Below are 21,432 nucleotides of genomic sequence, written 5' to 3' on the forward strand. Positions count from 1 at the left end.
CAACTCATTCAATAAACACACCAGCCTCTGTGTGAAAACATTGCCCTTTAGGTCCCTTTTAAATGATTCCCTTCTCACTTTAAACCTATGCCGTCCAGTTTGGCTGTTCACCCTATCCATGCCCCTCATGATTTTATTATCCTCTATAATGTCACCCTTCAGCCTACGATGCTCCAGGGAAAATACCCCCAGCCTAATCGGCCTCTCCCTATAACTCAAACCCTCTAACCCTGGCAACATCCTTGTAAATCTTTCCTGAACCCTGTCAAATTTCACAACATCCTTCCTATAGCAGGGAGACCAGAATTGAAAGCAATATCCTTTGATCTCAAATACTTGAAGCAGCACACTTACTGTCAGGCAGACTTAAGAACAGGACAAATGACCACCTTCATTTACATTTAAAAATATAGTCGCAAACCATATAGTCTTTTAAACTTCATAATTGTAATGAAGGAGAAGCTGAGGTGATGGTGAAATCCATTGGAAGTGTACTAGATTTTGACAAGTTTCAATAAAGTATTGAAATTGTTGCTATCAATAGTTGGTCATGCAAGAACTACTGGACATAGATATAAGGTTTTTTTTTGGAAATACAAGGGAAGATCTTTGATACACAGTGAATGGTAATGATCTGAAACTCTCTGCCCACGAGGTTGGTAGATGGCAGATGATGAATGATTTCAAAAAGACATTAGATAGGCCCTTGAGGGAAATATTCCTAAAGGACGGTGGGGGATAAAGTAGAGGAATAGGACTGACTGAATTGCTCTACAATGAGATGGAATCAATGGGGAAAACCACTTTATTCTGTGCCAATGTTATGATTCCATAATCCTGTGTCTCTTAGCAAAAGCACAGATTTAGGACACTCAGACCTGCTGCATGGAGCAGTTAAGAGACCTGAAGAGAAGGAGAGACTCGGAGTTATGAGTTGGGAGGGACTCAGTTTTCAAACCAAACTAGGAAACCCTTCCATCAGGTGATTGGTGGGGATGGAAGAATGAAAGAGAGACCAAGGAAAAGAAAGGACTGAAACTCATTCTGGAGAAAAAGATGGAAACTATGGAGTTTTCTCAGAGAGACGTCCCCAGATCATAACTGGAAGACACCCAAGACAGAATGCCATTGGTGACAGCAGGCCTAAAGCCTGGTCCTCGCTGACCAAGTTTCTCCAAGAATCTACAGTTTAGGTATTACGCCCCTCAGTAATTAATGGAATGAGCCAGATGTCTGTATTAGGTAGCCATTATAAAGATAGCCTGACTCAATCTTAGGTCATAAGTTCTTCCTGCACTCATCGGATGCAGAATATTGGATCCTGAAATCCAGAAATCATCACTCTGCATTTTTTTTATTCCTACCATAATTTCTTCCATCAGCCACCAGTTACAGCATGTCGACAGGAGGACATGCAGGGAACCTGCATTGAAGCAGACCAGAAAGGGAGAGGGTGCTTTCATCATCATTGTTTGATGTCAGCATTGTGATAGAAAAATTCCACACTGCTGATGTGTCTATCAGCTGCCAAGTCTGTCCAGCCAGTGATGTATTATGCCATGTCTGTCGTATAAGGGGGCATTTCCAAGCAGCATGCCATGACTAGTATCTTTTAGATTGAAGTTGAAAACTTAAAACACATAAGTCTGTCAGCAAAATTCTCTGATGCACTAGGGAACATCTGAGTCTAATTCATTGTTTTTCCACAACATTTTGGAACCCAAAGGGCAATTTCAGAATGTTGATGTAATAATCAATGGCCTCAAGATACATTTTAAATCACACACTGGAACAGGTGTGTCTATTCTTTCACCTTGATTGAGCCAGAGTTTCTGCACGCAGGGGGACAGGAGCCCATTTCAAACATCAGTACCTCAGGGTTCTTCACTTCTTTCCTTCGTGCTCACTCACTTGGCACTTAGTTGGAAGTTCACAGCATCTCTGCCCTGCCTTGTCTTGATTTTTTGTGCTTTACTGTCTCACTCGATCTTTAAAGGTTCACAGTGGTTCCGTCTTGCCTTGCTGTTTAGCACAAACACAAAGCCAGGCAACTTGTCAGCAGTGATCAGTCAACAGGGTTGACATGTTGCTGTATGGCACAGTTCGACATCAGTGTCACACCTACAACATGTACCAGCACCTTATGTGGCAAACACACTACATGTGCATTAACGACAATGAGGATTTCATCAAGGTCAGAATTGAACCTTTGCTTGTATCTTTGTCAGAATCCAGGGGTCAGGCATTATTAGCCTATATATTATGGCTGGGCTGTAGGTGGTATGTAATGAAACTTTCATTTAAACAACTGGAGAATACCACATTCACAGGGATTTCTTATTAAGGGAGAAGAGTTAGACAAATACTGGCTCAAACCTCACTGAATGTGCCAAAAACAAATGTCCATTAATGCTCTTGTTGCTGTTGGTATTGATTCAGCTGCTGATTCTTCTGTGAGTGAACCTCACAGTCATCATCCACTCTGTCTGCTCCTCTGTCATCTCCACCAATGAATTGATGAACAGCAAAGTTGTGGAGCACACCACAACTCATACTGGATGCAAAGTGTAACACACACACACACTACAAAGGTTATAAAAGGTGAATTCTTCATTCCACTGGCAAATCTTCATAAACATTAATGGAAGAGTGTGGCTTAGAGGAATGAATATTTACAATGGTTATTTGCCTAATCTTGAAGATCTGTCAGAATATTGTTGTAGAGATTAATTCTTGAACACTGATTAGTTAGGTAATAAATTCAGTTGGATGAACTCCTACTGCTAACTGCCCATGATCACATAAGACTGATTACCTCATCTCCCAGACACAGAGAGAATCTGCTTCTTTTCCGGGCTTCTTGAAAGATCGAGGGATTTGACCAAATGGTCTTCCTAAGTCTCCTGAAGTTGTTGGCACATTCCATTATCACTTCCTAGTTTTCTAGCCACCATCAGTGACTATGTTGTTCTACACCATTCGCACTTCAATGTTGATGCACCAGGCTGCTTTAACCCCTAACTACTGCTCTACCCTGTTTAGTTCTCTTCTCTTCATGAGCCCTCTCCAGCTCCGGATGCTGCCACCTGGTCTGTCTAGGCATCTAGCCATTGCAAACAGCTCCAATTCCTCTTCCTGGCTCTTTAGCTACCATCAGATGCTTTTACATCATAAGCCCTGGTCTTCTGTTCCCTTTTGCTTTATCTCTTGTTCATGGTCTCTGTCATCACATCTCTCAGCTTTCCAAAAACACTGTTCCTTACAGAAAAGGGCCTAAAGGAACCAATTTGTTCTCCTCAGTGTCAAACCTTTTTGGAATTCTCTTCATCAAAAGGCAGTGGAAGCAGAGTCTCTGAATATTTTTAATGTAGAGGTAGCTAGGTTCTCACTAAGCAAGGGGTGAAAGTTTATCGAGGGATGGGCAGGAATGTGGCATAATTAAATCAGATGTGATTTTACTGACTTATGAAGCAGATCTAAGAGTCTCAGTAATCTCATTCTGCTCCTAATTTGTATGTTCATTTGCATTCCTGTAAGATGTCTTAGCTCCTCCATTAGCTGGTTGTTACAGGCAGATCTGTTTCTTGTGAACACTTCCTAGTTGGGCAGACTGCAGGCGGAAAATGAAGAAACTTATCAAAGGTAACATCAACCTCATTTAAATCCATTATTAATGTGTTGACATTTTATACAGACAGGGCTTCTGGTGTGACTTTGCCTTCAACGTAATAATTTATCTAATGAAGTAATGTTTATGTTAACCCCTGTAATAAAAGAAACTAGGAATAGATGTTATAATATTGAAGAATCCAACAGAAATTCATTACAATTATGTATTATCTCCAAACATTATATTCCTCACTCATAAATGTCTGGGTCTATATTAAGCTATTAGGCTAAGTAGGAGATGCATGCTTCTAATAGAGTCATGCTTCAAGTAATCTAAAGTAAGACGGAGTATGAGATCTTCATACTATCAGGTAACATTCTGTGATGCAGTGAGATATCATGACCATGTCTCAGAGGTATTCTGTCATAATGACTGTGAGATATAACAAAACAGCTTCATCCTCATTTCCTTCATAATGGACAAATTAAACTGCTTTTATATGAAACAAAAATTTACCACTTCCAAATTCTATCCCAAATTCATGTCTATCTCGAACAACACCTCCACACAATACAAAAATCTCCATCAATGTATCGAAGTGTACGAAATGATATAGAACCAAAGTAAGTAAATAGAGTAAGGACACAGATCAACCATGATATAATCACATGGCAGTATAGATTCGAGGAGCTGACTGGCTTACTGTTAATCCTATATTCTTGCCTATGACTAACTAGAGCCCAGGAATTTGGAGGCCAACATAATCCTGAAAGTAGCTACAATTTTAATCGAAGGTTGGTATAGGAGTATACTTTACAGAATTTAGGATTGTGAGTTATTATATAATCTTGAGGAAACTGGAGGATTATTCACAAAGTTACTATTATTTTATATATAATACTTAATGCTGTGCACAATCTTAATTATGACTTGTTTCAATTTATATCCATATTTTGTAATATTTGTAATTTAACGGGCAGCTTCAAAGCATTTTAATCTCCCTAATTTATAATTTGTGTCAATTAAGGAGACAATTAATTCATGAAAATGCCTCAAGTACAAATCCAGTAAAGGAAAGGAAGTACTTTAGAAGTGAAAGGCTAATATTCTATTCTGTTTGAAAATTATTAACTACTGGCAGTGCATTTTAATTCTATTCAGTAATGAGTCTGTTATTTGAAGTGGAAATGTGGGAAATAAAGGAAGCCAAATCAGAAGAACAGGAAGGAAAGCTTGAACAGGAGCTGTCTGCTATTGCAAGACTTTTATTATAACATAATGAAGTATGCATATCTTTTGAACTAATTTCCAATACACATAAATGAAACCGAGCATTTTAATCGTTTAGCTAAACATCCTGAGAAACAGTTAATTCCTATTTTTAACTACTGAAATTGGAACAAGGGTTCGTTCATTATTCTGCTAACCAGGGCAAAGTGGTCCAGAGACTGTGGAAATTAAACTGTCAAATACTTCACAGAAACTGAGAAATCAAATACATAAAATCTGTTCTCACAAGATGAAAAATACATTTAAAAAATTAAACCTCTACTAACTTTTCAAAGAGATTCAGATGTTTCAGTAAGAACAGAGAAGATGGTAAAAGAGGAGGAGGTGTGACATTGTTGATCAGGGACAATGTTACAGTTGTAGAAAGGATGTTTGGGGACTCGTTAACTGAGGTAGTATGGGCTGAGGTTAGAAACAGGAAAGGAGAAGTCACCATGCTGGGAGTTTTCTATTGGCCTCTGAATAGTCCCAGAGATGTAGAGGAAAGGATAGCAAAGATGATTCTCAATAGGAGTGAGAGAGGCAGGATAGTTTTCATGGGAGACTTCAATTATCCAAATATTGACTGGGATCACTACAGTATGAGTACTATAGATGGGTCAGTTTTTGTCCAGTGTGTGCAGGAGGACTTGCTGACACAGTATGTTGACAGGCCTACAAGGGGCAAAGCCACTTTAGATTTAGTACTGGGTAACGAGCCTGGTAACAGGCCAAGTGTTGGAATTGGAAGTAGGTGAGCACTTTGGAGACGGCAATCACAATTCTGTCAGGCTTACTTTAGTGATGGAAAGGGATAGATGTACTCCACAGAGCAAGAGTTACAGCTGGGGGAAGGGAAATTACGATGCAATTAGGAAAACTTTAGGAAATGTAGAATGGGGAAGGAAACTGCAGGGGATGCGCACATTAAAAATGTGGAGCTTATTCAAGGAAAAGCTCCTGTGTGTCCTAGATAAGTATATACCTGTCAGGCAGGAAGGAAGATATAGAACACGTGAGCCATGGTTTACTAAGGAAGTGGAATCCCTGGTCAAGAAGAAGAAGAAGGCTTATGTTAGGACAATGTGAAAACTCAGTTAGGGTGCTTGAGGGTTACAAGGAAGTCAGGAAAGATCTAAAAATACAGCTCAGAAGAGCCATGAGGAGACATGAGAAGTTGTTGGCGGATAGGATCAGGATTAACCCTAAGGCTTTCCTTAGGTATGTCAGGAATAAAAGAATGACGAGAATTAAATTAGAGCCAATCAAGGATAATAGTGGGAAGTTGTGAGTGCTGTCAGAGGAGATAGGGGAAGCACTAAATAAATATTTTTCGACAGTGTTCACTCTAGAAAATGATAATGTTGACGAGGAAGATACAGAGATACTTGCATCTAGGCTAGAAGAGATTGAGGTTCACAAGGAAGAGGTAATAGAAATACTGCAGAGTGTGAAAATAGACAAGTCCCCTGGGCTGGATGGGATCTATCCTAGGATCCTCTGGGAAGCAAGGGAAGAGATTGCTGTGCCTTTGGCATTGATCTTCAAATCATCATTGTCTGCAGGAAGCCTGAGGACTGGAGGATAGCAAATGTGGTTCCCTTGTTCAAAAAGGGTAGTAGAGACAACCCTGGTAATTACAGACCAGTGACTCTCACTTCAGTTGTTGGTCAAGTGTTGGAAAAGATTATAAGAGATAGAATTTATAACGATCTAGAAAAGAATAATCTGATCAGGGACAGTCAGCACAGTTTTGTGACGGGTAGGTCATGCGTAATGAATCTTATTGAGTTTTTTGACAAAGTGACCAAACAGGTAGATGAGAGTAAACCAGTTGATGTGATGTATATGAATTTCAGCAAGGTATTCGATAAGGTTTCCCACAGTAGGCTATTGTACAAAATGTGGAGGAATGGGATTGTGGGAGACATAGCAGTTTGGATCAGTAATTGGCTTGCTGAAAGAAAACAGAGGGTTGTGGTTGATGGAACATGTTCATCTTGGTGTCCAGTTACTAGCAGCATACCGCAAGGGTTGGTGTTGGGTCCACTGCTGTTCGTCATTTTTATAAATGACCTGCATGAGGGCTGGGGGAGGGGGGTTAGTAAATTTGTGGACAACAGTAAGGTCGGTGGAGTTGTGGATAGTGACAAAGGATGTAGTAAGTTGCAGAGAGACATAGAAAGGACGCAGAGCCGGGCTGAGAGGTGACAAATGGATTTAATGTGGACAAGTGTTAGGTGATACACTCTGGATAGAGTAATCGGAATGTAAAGTACTGGGCTAATGGTAAGATTCTTGGGAGTGCAGATGAGCAGAGAGATCTCACTGTCCATGTACACAGATCCCTGAAAGTTGTTAAGAAGGCATCCAGTGTTTTGGCCTTTATTAATAGAGGGATTGAGTTCCGGAACCAGGTGGTTATGGTACAGCTGTACAAAGCTCTGGTACGGCCACACTTGGAGTATTGTGTACAGTTCTGGTCACCGCATTATAAGGAGGATGTGGAAGCTTTGGAAAGGATGCAGAGGAGATTTACTAGGATGTTGCCTGGTATGGAAGGAATGTCTTACGAGGAAAGGCTGAGGGCCTTGAGGCTGTTCTCGTTAGAGAGAAGAAGGTTGAGAGGTGACTTAATGGAGACTTACAAGATAATCAGAGGGTTAGATAAGGTGGACAGTGAGAGCCGTTTTCCAAGTATGGGGACAGCAAACATGAGGGGACACAACTTTAAAGTGAGGGGAGATAGGTGTAAGACAGATGTCAGAGGTAGTTTCTTTACTCAGAGAGTAGTAAGGGTATGGAATGCTTTATGGTAGTAGATTTGCTAAGTTTATGTGCATTTAAGTCATCATTGGACAGGCATATGGACGTACATGGAATAGTGTAGGTGGGATGGGCTTCAGATTAGTACGTCAGGACGGCGCAACATCGAGGGCCGAAGGGCCTGTACTGCACTGTAATGTTCTATGTTCTATGTAGACCAATTGTCATGACAATGCTTCAAATAACAAATACAAATTTTTAGCCTAATTATGGAGACAAAAATCAATTTAAAAGATTCATGCACAAATTTAATTCTAAAATATTAATTAAAGTCAACATTATTTCCAGAAAATGTTTTTCAAGTACAGTATCACAGAAACTTTAAAACAATTATATAGATATAATAGTCATATACCAATGTTAACATTTTAATTTTAATTTTAGTTGATATGATTAAATTAACTTTGCACATTTAAACTGAACAACCCAAACTGCAATCCAATGACTTAGACCTGTTTTTGTAGCATTGACTTAAAATTGCATTTTAAAGCCAATGAAACACAAAGCCATTTTTATTACACTTATCTGGTGTGGCAAGTGTGTAATAAAATCCTCACTTCTACAGCTGCCACATCATCACTCATCCAGCAGTATACTCCACTACAGTAGTCCAATAACTGAACAATTCCTCAGCCTGTTTTCTGGCATTTTACATCAATAGCAATGCATTTCCACTTGATAGGAGAAACTGAGGCAATAATAAATGAACCAAAAATGAGATGCAATTTATAAAAGAGGCTCAAATCCAACAAAACAACCATCAAGATTTTTAGGAATAGGAAAATGTCAACAAACCCATCCTTTACTGATCTGTAAATTTTGTCATCTCCTCACCATAAATAACAATCTATTCCATCTCTGGAAATACATTTTTATTAGCTCTTGGAACTATGATTTCATTTTCAGTGAGTATGTTGCAATGATCAGAAAACGTATCCATTCCACATCAGTTTCACGCCATGAGATGAACTAGCTTCTGGAACAACAAGACTTCATTTCATTTTTATAATCCTCCTGTCAGGTCCAAGGATAATGTATTAAAGTGGTAAACTCAGCTGACCCGAATGTATAAGCTGGAGTACCTTATTCCACAGTCTGTTAATTAAAGCTTTATCAAGGATCTTACATTGCCCATGAAGGAGAGAAATCAGATGGCTCAGTGCACTGGCTGGACCTGTGTCTTGCTTCTCAAATAAGAAAATGAATGTAGTTAACATCATGCTGTTAATGACCTTCATCTGGCATCACTTCAAAAAGTATTTAACAATAGACCAGTTGAATTCCACTATTCATGCTAATGATTCATGAGGAAAGCATACAGAATTAACAGTATTAATTCTAATAATACATAAAAAGAAAATGTTAGTAGGGCAAAAGTAGGAAAGAAATAAAAGGTTTTAAAAAACACAATGCAATTACTTATTTATTGTTAAAGTCAGAACTAATGCTAACTAATATCTGCAAGCATATGTAGGTAACACCATAATATCCTGGGTTAGGAATCACAAAATGAATCTGAAGAACGCAAACAGTTCATAATGAAAGCCCATTATACAGTTAACATAATCCTAATATTGCTAGCAGACAATAAAACAAAAACAATTTATCAGCAACTCCACAGAAGTTTCACAAAGTCTAATTCAATATGCTACAGAAGTAAAGCCTCATCTTTTCATTCCTCTAAACTTCTATTCAAATATAATTTTGAACGCTTCTAAAAGATTGCCAGTCTCAGTAATTAATTTAAAAACATTTCTTATAGTCCATCATTAATGATATCAATAATAAGCTTTATCTGTCCTGTGTCTCCACTATTTCCCAACCTATTAAACAAAATATATTATCTATCATCTAATATTCTTCAAAAACTCATAAGTTTGTTTAGGTTAGTAGTACTTTCTGCTAAATGTGATGTCAAGAATAAAACTCAAAGAATATGATCAACCATCTCTCCCCTTTAAAGTCTGTGTGAAGTCATATAGCCATAAAAATAAGATAAACAAAAACATAATCCATTATTGAGGTGGTAGAGGTCTTAGATTTCAAAGGTATTGTCTAAGGAGCTATGATTAGTTGTTGCACTGTATTTTATACACACTATTAATACTGAGCATAGTGGTGGAGGGATTGAACATCGAAGATATTAGATATGGTACTAATCCAGTGGGTTGCTTTGACCTGAATAATATCAAACTTCTTGAGTACTATTAGTGCTTCATTCATCCAAGCAACTGGATAGTATTCCATCACACAGTTCTGCACCTTGTAGATAGTGGACAGTACTATTCCAGTTAAACTGACATCAATCAAGTTTTCTTGTACACATCAGGTGGAAGTTCATATAGTTATAATTTACCACTTTCAAATGAAAGTTTAAGTTAACTTTGTAATTTTAGGACAGGGTGTTTAAAGTAAAATCAAATGACATGTCTTTATTGGATGACATGTTACCGTAATGTAAGCTAATTGGGAATTTGTGTGTGGAGTCAGAGGAGATAAGGGAAGTGCTAAATGAATACTTTTCATCAGTATTCACACTAGAAAAAGACAATATGGTCGAGGAGAATACTGAGATACAGGCTATTAGACTAGATGGGATTGAGGTGCATAAGAAGGAGGTGTTAGCAATTCTCAAAAGTGTAAAAATAGATAAGTCCCCTGGGTGGGATGGGATTTATCCTAGGATTTACTAGGAAGGCAGGGAGGAGATTGCAGAGCCTTTGGCTTTGATCTTTCTGTTGTCATTGTCTACAGGAATAGTGCCAGAAGACTGGAGGATAGCAAATGCTGATCGCTTGTTCAAAAAGGGGAGTAGAGACAACCCTGGAAATTATAGACCTGTGAGCTTTGCTTAGGTTGTGGGTAAAGTGTTGGAAAGAGTTATAAGAGATGGAATTTATAATCATCTAGAAAGGAATAAGTTGATTAGGGATAGCCAACACAGTGTTGTGAAGTGTAGGTCGTACCTCACAGACCTTACTGAGTTCTTTGAGATGGTGATCAAACAGGTGGATGAGGGTAAAGCAGTTGATGTGGTGTATATGGATTCCAGTAAAGTGTTTGATGAAGTTCCCCACGATAGGCTATTGCACAAAACACAGAGGCATGGGATTGAGGGTCATTTCATGGTTTGGATCAGAAATTGGCTAGCTGAAAGAAGGCAGAGGGTGGTGGTTGATGGGAAATGTTCATCCTGGAGTTCAGTTACTAGTGGGGTACCACAAGGATCTATTTTGGGTCCACTGCCGTTCGTCATTTTTATAAATGACCTGGATGAGGGCACAGAAGGATTGGTTAGTAAATTTGCAGATGACACTAGGGTCGGAAGAATTGTGGATAGTGCTGAAGGATGTTGTGGATTACAGAGAGATGTAGATAAGCTTAGAACTGGGCTGACAGATGGCAAATGGGAAAAGTGTGAGAAGATTCACTTTGGAAGGAATAACAGGAATGCAGAATACTGGGCTAATGGTAAGATTCTTGATGGTGTAGATGTACAGGTACATTGAAAGTTGCTGCCAGGTTGATTGAGTTGTTAAGAAGGCATATAGTGTGTTACCTTTATTGGTAGAGGGATTGAGTTTCAGAACCATGAGAGCATGCTGTAGCTGTACAAAACTCTGGTGCAGCCACATTTGGAGTATTGCAAAAAATTCTGGTCACTGCATGATAGGAAGTATGTGGAAGCTTTGGAAAGGGTTCAGAAGAGATTTATTAGGATGTTGCCTGGTATGGAAGGAAGGTCTTACGAGGAAAGGCTGAGGGTCTTAGGCTGGTTTTTTTGGAGCGAAAAAGGTTGAGAGGTGAGTTAATTGAAACATATAAGATAATCAGAGGGTTAGATAGGGTGGACAGTGAGAACCTTTTTCCTTGGATGGCAATGGCTAGCACGAGGGGACATAGCATTAAAATATGGGGTGATAGATATAGGACAGATGTCAGAGGTAGTTTCTTTACTCAGAGAGTAGTAGGGGCACTGCCTGCAACAGTAGTAGACTCACCAACTTTAAGGGCACTTAAATGGTCATTGGATAAACATATGGACGAAAATGGAATAGTGCAGGATAGATGTGCTTCATATTGGTTCCACAGGTCGGCGCAATATCGAGGGCTGAAGGGCCTGTACTGCACTGTAATGTTCTATGTTCTAATGCTTTCAGGGCTATTCACAAATTTTGAAGCATTTTAGGATTCATAGATTAACATAAAATTTAAATCACATAAACAAGGCAATTGGTTTAATTGGTCTATCATACTGATCATATGCCAATCAAACCTCCTTGTACGCAAACTGCCTCGTCTATGACATTTACGTTTATGTATCAAGACTTCCCTTAAATGGTTTAATAATATCTATTTCAATTATTTCATGCAGCAATGAGTTCCACATTCTCAATAAAATGAAAATCCCCATAAAAGTTTTATTAGCGACAATCTTACATTTATTTCTTTTTTTTTGGACTCATCAAAAAATGAAAATTTTGCTACATTTGCCATGTCAAATGCCTCTGTTCCCTCTCAACTTGACTATTTCAACATCCTCTTGACCAGTCTCCCATTAAACATCCACATGAACTTCAGCTCATTTAAAACCAATTGCCCTTGTCCTAATTTTAACCAAGTCCCATTTACCCAATACTCAAATGCTCCCTAACTGACCAAAATCTTGATTTTAAAATTCTCACCATGTTTTCAAGTTTGTCTGTGGTTGAATATTCTCATATCTCTTAGCCCAGTTCAGTACAAGCTCCAATATCTCTGCACTCTTCAAAATCTGGCTGTTTGCTCACCATATATTGCAATTGGTGACCTGGACAATGAGATTTTGAATTCCATGTCTAAACATTTTTGCCTCTCTACCTCAGTTTTCCTCCTTTCAGACACTCAATAAAATGATTACATTGTTTTTATTCTCTTGGGGAATGTGGGCATTCCTGGCTAGGCCATCATTCATTGCCCATCCCTTAAGAAGATATCAGTTAGCAATTTTCTTGAACCACTGTGGGTACACTTTACACTGCTGTTATGCATGATGTTTCAGGATTTTGATCCAATGACAGTGAAGCAATGGCAATATTGTTCCAATTTAAAATGGTATGTATCTTGGAAGAAAACTTAGAGCGGTTGGTGTCGCATGTATCTACTGCCATTGTTCTTATCGGCAATGTTCCTTCTCAGCTGTGTGGCCACTTGGAAAGTCCGCATACACCAGTCAACTTGTGGACAAATTGACATCCAATTCTGGACGTTGCTGCCACACACAGATCTTGGAGGTCGGTGCAGCACCAAGTGTATTAAAGGGAATGTAAATTCTAGGTGGTAGAGGTCATGGGTTTCAAAGGTGTTGATAAGGAGCCATGATGTGTTCTTACATTGTACCTTATACACAATACTGTCTCTGAGTGTTGGTGTTGGTGTTGGTGTTGGTGCTGGAGAGAGTGAATGTTGAATGTTTTAGATAGGGTGCTAACTAAGCGGGCTGCTTTGCCCTGAATAGCATTCAGATTTTTGATTGCTCTTTGAACTTCACTCGTACAGGCAAGTGCACAGTATTCTATCACAATACTCATCTGTGCCTTGTAGATGATGGACTGATTTTTAGAAGTCAGGATGTGAGTTTCTTGCTACAGTATTACCAGCTTCTAACCTGCTCTAGTAGCAACAGTATTTGTAAGGCCAGTCAAATTCAGAATCTGATCAATGACTATCTGAAGTTGTTGATGGTGGGCATTCAGTGATGATAATACCAATGAATGTCAAAGCTTGATGTTTGGGCTCTCTTTTGGTAGAGATGTTCATTGCCTGGCACTTGTGTGCTGTGAATATTACTTGCACTTATCAGCCCAAACCTGAAAGTTGTCTGTGTCTTGCTACATTTGGACACAAACTGCTTCAGTATCGAAGGATTTGTAAATGGTGCTGAACATGCCACCTTGTGATGGAGGGAAGGTCACTAATGAAGCTGTTGAAAATGGTTGAACCTAGGAAACTACTACCTGAGGAAATCATGCAGTGATATCCTGGGATGAGCTGATAGAGCTCTAACAATCACAGCCACCTTGTTTTGTTCTTGGCTCATCTCCAAACCCTGGTGACTTCTTCCTCCAAGGTTGCCGTTGACTCCGGTTTTACCAGGGCTTCTTAATGCCACACTTGTTAAACTGTCCCAGCATCTTCTTTTGTGCTTCAGTCACATTTTGATAATGTTCCTGTGAATTGAATTGAATTATGTGATAGATCTGCAAGTTGGTATGCTCCTTATTTTATATTTTAAAGACCTCTAACAGTCTCCTTTTAGCTTTCTTTTTTTCCAAGCAAAAAGAGCTGCAGTCTACTCAATCTTTCAGTGATAGCTGAATTTTCTCAGTTCCTGAAGCATCCTTATAAATAAGTATGCATTTTGCCATTGCCTCACTACTCATTTCATCCAACTGAGATTCCATATAAATTTAATATTTCCCTCTTCCTTTATGTTCTATTCCTCTAAAAATTAACTCCAGTACTTAGCTTGTACTTTCAATGATCCTCAAAACCAGTGATGCCACTTTCAATGATTTGTGAACCAGTATTTCTCTCTTCTTAGCACAGTGATGAAGATTGAGAGTGGGTGAATGAATTTTCTGAGTTAGACTTGACACATTGACCTTTCTGTGACAAGTTGCACTTAACACTGTTATCCTGTACTTCTTTGCTTTCCCTTAGCTTCATGTGCCACATCTCACTATATACAGAACAATGAAAGACACTCTACGCTTTCAATTTCTGAAATAGATCCAAATGATCACATTCATCTTTTCTGATTCTTTGTATTCTTGGTAGTCTGCAATATTTCTCAAGAAACTCATCTCTGCTGACTGTATTTTTGCTCATCAATTTCACTCAGGTTAATATAATATGGGGTTAACCACAGCTTCACAAACTTTCCCTGAATTTTTACCAGAATAGACCAAAGGATGAAGGAACGGAAATAGGTAATTCAGCCCATCGAGTCTGATCCATCTTTCAATGAAATCATGCTTGATCTGATAATCATCAACTCCACTTTCCTGCCGTTTCCCTATAACCCACTTAAGAATCTGTTTATCTCATATAAGATTGTAAAATGTAGAAACAGAAATAAGCCGTTCAGCTCACTGGATCCATTTCTTCAGTATTTTTAGCATTCAGAAGGAAGTCCAAACCTTTTAATATTTTCTTCATGGATCCCATTGTCTAGCATAGCCTGTTTGCCATCTGTTCATCAGTATTCCCTCCAACTATCATACATATATTTTGCTGGTATTTGCCAGTTTTAGTTTCATTCTTTTAGTATGTATATCAAATTTCCTACCTTCCACATTAAGCTAAAGGAAGTGATGGCCTTGTGCTTTTATTGACTAACCTATTAATCAAGGGATCCATGTAGTATCCTGGAGACTTGGGTTCAAATCTTGCCATGGAGATGGTGGAATTTGAATGCAACAATTTAAAAATAAATAAATCTGGACTTACAACTTTAATGATGACCACGGAGCCATTGCCAATTATCAGGGAAAACCCATCTGGTTCAGTAATGTTCTTTAGGGAAGGTAATTGCTATCCTTACCTAGTCTGGCCCAGATGTGACTATAGACACATAGTTTTTATACTTATTGATAAAAAGGAAAACTCATCACCAAATTACAAAGGAAAATACACACATCCCCATTAATGTTATGAACTAATTAGTTTTCCTCAATATTTCCCTTAGCTATTCAAACTCTTCCTACTTTTCTAAAAGGGGGTGGGAGGTTAGTTCTTCTCAACTACCCTGAAAGAACTGACTCCTGCGAATTGTTGGCACCTCAGTTCTAAACTAACAACTTAACATGTATTGTCTCTGAGAGAAACGATCAAGGAAGACATCAATCTTCAAAAAGGACAAAACACCAAATCCCCACTGTCTTTTTCTTCTTTTTCTCCTTCCTCCTTTTTTTTATTCATTGATGGGATGAAAGTGTCACTGATTGGGCCAGCATTTATTGCTCATCCTTAATTGTCTAGAGGACAGTTAAGGGTCAACCATTCTGAACCACTCTTGTGGGTCTGGACTCACGTATCGGCCAGAATATGTCAGGATGACAGTTTCCTTCCCTAAAAGACATTAATGAATTAGCTTGGTTTTTCCAACAATTGGCAATGGCTGTAGGTTTGCTCGTTGAACTGGAGGGCTTGTGCTCAAACATTTTATCACCATGCTAGGTAACATCATCAATGAACCTCCGGCGAAGCTTTGGTGTCCTGTCGCACTTGCTATTTATGTGTCTTAGTTTGTTGTGGTAGGTGATATCATTTCCAGTTCTGTTTCTGAGAGGTTGGTAAATGGAGTCCAAATCTAATGGTTAATGCTGGTCTGGTTTGAATGCCAGGCCTCTAGGAATTCCTGTGCATGTCATTGTTTAGCCTGTCCCAGGATGGATGTATTGTCCCAGTTGAACTGGTGTCCCTCTTTGTCTGTGTGTGTAGATACAGTGACAGTTGGTCATGTGTTTTGGTAGCTAGTTGGCACTCATGTATCCTGGTGGCTACCTGCCTGCCTGTTTGTTGCAATCGTTGCAGGGTATTCTGTATATAAAATTCATTCAGCTGGCTGTAGGTAAGGTTCCTTTAAATTCATCAGGAGGTGTTTCAGTATGGTGGTAGATTTGTGGTCTACAATTATGCCTAGGGGCCAGAGTAGTCTGGTCATCATCTCTGAAATGTTTTTGATGTATGTTAGGGTGGCTAGAGTCTCTGGGCATGTTGTGACTTCCTGTTTTAGGTCTGTTGTGCGGGTATCGTTGGACTGAGCTTATTGGGTACCCATTCTTCCTGAATGGGTAGGTGTTTCTCCTTGTCTTTGTGTAGTTCCTGGGTGCTGCAGTGTGTTGTGGCTTATTGAAATAATATCCTGATGCAGCTCCGTTTGTGGGTGTTCGGATGGTTGTTCCTGGTCAGTGTGTGGCTTTCCTGTAAACGCTGGTCTGGGGCTCTGCATTGGCTTTTCGTTCTACCTTGACATCCAAGATGGGGAGTCAGTTGTTGTTCTCTTCCTCTTTGGTGAACTTTATACCAGTGAGGATGTTGTTTATGTGTTTGTGGGTTTCTTCTAGATTGTCACGTTTCGTGATGACAACGTTGTCATCCACATAGGTGTCATCTTTGGGTCTGCTATGAAAGCATTCCCACTTCTGACCTGATGTTGGAAGGAAGGTCATGAATGAAACAGCTGAAGATGGTTGGTACAAACAGCATGGAGTTCGAGCCCGCTTTGGGCTGGGCTGGATTCCGCCCTACCTATGGTGGGGCTTGTGGTGCTGTGGGTCAACTCCACCTTTGAGCAGAGAAACCAAAAGGATAATCAATATCAAAACACTCAGTAAGGTTTTACTAACTGCTTCGTAACACACAATAAAAAGATTAAACAGAAATCCAGCATAATATCCCCTTGGTTCTTCATGCTACCCTGACGTATTAGGAAACAACTCAAGGAATTAGTTGAAATGTCCTGAGAAAGGGTCACTGGACCCAAACCGTTAACCCTGATTTGTCTCCACAGACGCTGCCAGACCTGCTCAGCTTTTGTAGCAATTTCTATTTTTGTCATCTGAAGGCATGTCAACTAGAATCTCATTGGTGGGTATCCGCCTCCGAATTCGCCCAGTTGATTGTAGACATGTTTAGCAGATCTCACTACGTCACCAGTAGTGTTTTACAAAAAGTATCTTATTTCTTATACAATAAACTATTTGTTGTCGCATGTGTGCTCCTAACAGGATATTTATTCTCGTTTGGAAACTCTTTAATAGAAGATACAGTTTAAACTAGGAAACGTCCATTTTAGGGTCGATCTGATTTGGATTAAATAAATGACGTTTATTTATATGTTCCTGCTATAGCTAACAAAACCTCACGGCGTGTAGTGCACTACATGAAACAACAAGAAATGTCCAAATTGTTGCAGGATGTGAAGTACCAACCAGCCAACAGCGCCCTCTAATGATGACTGAACTCGGTAGCAATATTTAATATTTACATGTCAACACTGCGTCCAGATATGCCAAAGTTAAATCCATTGTGCGAATTTGAAGTTTTCTGCCTAAATTTTTAAAATAAGTTCAATTATCTGTACATGAGAGTGCTCTTATTTCGAATTATGAGTAACTCTTAAAGGAATAGTGGAAACTGTCTCCTTGCTGGAGTATAAACCATTTAACGTACACTTCGAGTCAGCTATCCAATAAACTACAGCTGGTTGCCAGTGCGAATGCTTCCATCAGCTTAACAACCGAAAGACATAGCGAATGAAAAATCAATCGTTTGGTGCACTTAAACTTCAATGGTTAAACACTCAACGAAACTGTCGTGTTTAACACCTCTGAAATATTAACTGTTAAAAGGTCAGCCACTAATTCTTCGTGTCTTGTTGCATTGACAGCAATATATCTCATTATTTTGACATTTTAGAGTATTCTGTTTCAAACCAAACCCATCCACTTTTTTTTAATTCAGTCGCAGGAAATACAAATTGAACTTTTCAGTAAGAAGAAAAACGAGGCAATGCAATTAAGGAAAATAATTCCCCTTTGTTGGACCATTCCAAACAACATTCTCAAAGTGTATTAGCTAATACTTCCTTCTTTAAAGACTCTTTCGTGAATGTGAATGTCTCTGGCAAGGTAAGCATTTGTTGCGTGTTCCTCAGTGTCTTGTTTTTTTTCATTTAGCCATTGGTCCGCTGTTGGGTCAGCGACCTGATGAAGGAGCAGCGCTCCGAAAGCTAGTACTTCCAAAGCAGCCTGTTGGACTATAACCTGGTGTTGTGTGACTTTTAACTGGGTCTGTCGCAGTTATCCTGCACAACGCTAAACTCCTTCTCGTGGGCGCACTATCGCGTTCGCGCCCCGTGTCGTACTTTTTCGGTTATTAAATAGTCCTGGATTTCGATTATCTGGATCCCCCCCCCCCCCCCCCAAAGCAGGTCCGGGGCCAGAGGCTGTTTCCTCGGAGACATGAAGTTGCCAGGCCGTCCTGCCCTGTTCCCATCTGGCCTGGCTCAGTGCTGAGGTATTCCATTGTTGCCTGGATCATCCCCGGGGCGGGTCTACAAGGGGGCGGGACCTGTCTTCATTCAACACAGGAGTTTTAAAAGGGGACCAGCCGTGGCGGTTCGATCACAGCAGCAGGGAGGCACTTGCTACCTGGGAAGGGGAGGGCGGAGGCTCTTAAATTACAAACCAACCATGAAGCTCCTGAAAGAGCTGGTGGCTGTGTTCATCCTGTTACCCCGCTTTCTCATCACCGCCTTCATGCTGTGGCTCCTCGATATCCTGTGCATCCGAAAGCGGCTGTTGTCTAAGAGTAGGCAACAGAGCGAAGGGAATGCCGATGATCCTCCCCTGTGTGTCTCGGACACAAACCGAATGTTCACCCTGGACTCCCTCAGAGCGATCTGGTACGGCCAGAAACTGGACTTTTTCAAATCCGCCCAGGTGGGCTCGCCGGCCCCCAACCCTGAGGTGGTGCAGCTCCGGGACGAGAGCACGGTCCGGCTGCTGGACTATAGCTGCGGCGGCAGACCACTCATTCTCAACTTTGGCAGCTGCACCTGACCCCCTTTCATGGCGCGCCTCAAATCCTTCCAGAGGCTCGCCGCCCAGTATGCTGACACTGCAGACTTCCTCCTGGTCTACATTGAGGAAGCCCACCCTTCCGACGGCTGGATCAGCACCGATGCCCCGTATGACATCCCAAAGCACCGCTCCCTGCAAGACCGCCTGAAGGCTGCCAGTCTGATGGACAGAGAGAACCCTGGCTGCCTTGTGGTGGCCGACACCATGGACAACTCTTCCAACGCTTCCTACGGCGCTTACTTTGAACGGCTGTATGTCGTGCAGAACCAGAAAGTCGTCTACCAAGGAGGGAGGGGGCCAGAAGGATACAAGATCTCCGAACTCCGAGTGTGGCTTGAGCAGTATACAAACCAGAGCCACAATCCCGACACTGTCCTGGTTGAAGTGTGAATGAACTAAATGCACTGAACTCGTAGAAAGGTTTAATATATTTTGAAAACAATTCTTCCTCCCTACTATTTACCGCAATGTTTATGACTGGTTAATGAACTGGTGAAACAAGTGCTAACGTGTAATGTACGGTTAATATGACCTTGATGTATATTTGTAAATACTCTGCGAAATACTATGTATTTTGTGTGTGTGTGTGATTTACCTGGCTTGAAAAGAGAATTTACAGTATAGTGAGAATTCGCACATGTTCTTGACACTTCTTTGTGAAAGCCGGTTTCGAAATGGCTTTCTGCCAGGAAACCGCGCCTGATGTGACAAGTGTCCGGGATACGGTGGATTTTGTGTCAGATCAGTATTGTATTGGGTTTGATGAAAACAAGTGTTTCGAAATCGCGGGCTTTGTAGATAACCGCATATCTGCATTCTTTTGAAATCAACCATTTTTAATACATTTTGTAATAAATGTTCAAAAAAAAGCGGGGATTGTGTTTCATTACTCAGTAATTTAGGGTTTGGTTCTATTTGGTTTCGGATGTGGATAAGCGGGAAAGGAACAGGTCCTACCAACTAGGAGAAACTGAGGACCGCAGATGCCGAGTGGAGAGTGTGGTGCTGGTAAAGGTCAGGCAGCATTGGAGGAGCAGGAGAGTCGGTGTTTCGAGCATAAGCCCTCCATCAGGATGCTGCCTGACCTGCTGTGCTTTTCCAGGTCCTACCGAGTGTCAAGATCAGTTTAACACGGGTCAACATTATTTCAGGAGCAGGTCTTCTGGATGCTCTACCTCTGCCCCTACGGAATCTTTTTACTATCCCTTCTTCCCTGGAAAGGTTTACATGACCTAACATTTCGGAACACACGAAATTGGCCGGTCGGAGCAAACAGCATCTTGTTCATCTCTTCCTACCTTTGTAGTCCCCAAAAAGAGACAAAGGATAGTACAATCTAGGTTCAATGGGGTCCACTAAATGGAAAATTCCTCTCTTAACACCCCCCCCCCCCCCCACACACACACACACACATACCCCGCGCGGACACTAAGCAGTCACAAACAACCCAGGCGACCACATGGACCAAGTTGTTATCTATAAAGATATTGTTCCTCTGTTACTATTGACATTTTCCATGCACTCTATTGTCAAGTTCTGGTCATCCTTTAAGCAAGCTCTAAGATAATCATAGTATCCCCACAATGCGGAAGCAGGCTATTCGGCCCATCGAGAGATGGGTAGATGGTCAGACAGCTTAAATAACAAAAAGTTTCATGGTGAGAGTGCAAAGGGAATAGGACAAGATAGAAGATGCCTCATTCCTGATGAAGGCCCTTGCCCGAAACATTGATTCTCCTGCTCCTCCCAGGCTGCCTGACCTGCTGGGCTTTTCCAGCAACACACTCTCGACTCTGATCTCCAGCATCTGCAGTCCTCACTTTCTCATAATTACGTTTGTCGCGTCTTCTAATGTTATACAGCATTTACTTACAATGTTGAATAATATAAAACTGTCAGTGTTCACCATGGCAGCCTAGAATAAGTGCAAAGAAAATGAATAAACTATAAATAAGTTTAATGTTAAAACGTCGCTGTCCAAATTTTAAGACATGGACTCACGCTTACGACTCTCCGCACTACCTTCATATTGAGGACAAGATGACATCTGACTCAAGTATCACAAAAATCCAGGAAGGTTGACGCTAAATTCCTCAC

At 40.4% G+C, this 21,432-nt stretch overlaps 1 protein-coding gene across 1 annotated transcript; it reads left to right on the plus strand.

Moving 5' to 3' along the window:
• Positions 1-18,898: 18,898 nt before the first annotated feature.
• Positions 18,899-20,008, plus strand: dio3a (iodothyronine deiodinase 3a). The gene has a single exon (XM_060828501.1). The coding sequence runs from the start codon at positions 18,946-18,948 to the stop codon at positions 19,723-19,725; it is 780 nt and encodes a 259-aa protein (XP_060684484.1). The 5' UTR covers positions 18,899-18,945; the 3' UTR covers positions 19,726-20,008.
• The last annotated feature ends 1,424 nt before the right edge of the window (positions 20,009-21,432 follow it).

The sequence above is a fragment of the Hemiscyllium ocellatum genome, chromosome 8, assembly GCF_020745735.1.
Source record: "Hemiscyllium ocellatum isolate sHemOce1 chromosome 8, sHemOce1.pat.X.cur, whole genome shotgun sequence".
Lineage (NCBI taxonomy): Eukaryota > Metazoa > Chordata > Chondrichthyes > Orectolobiformes > Hemiscylliidae > Hemiscyllium > Hemiscyllium ocellatum.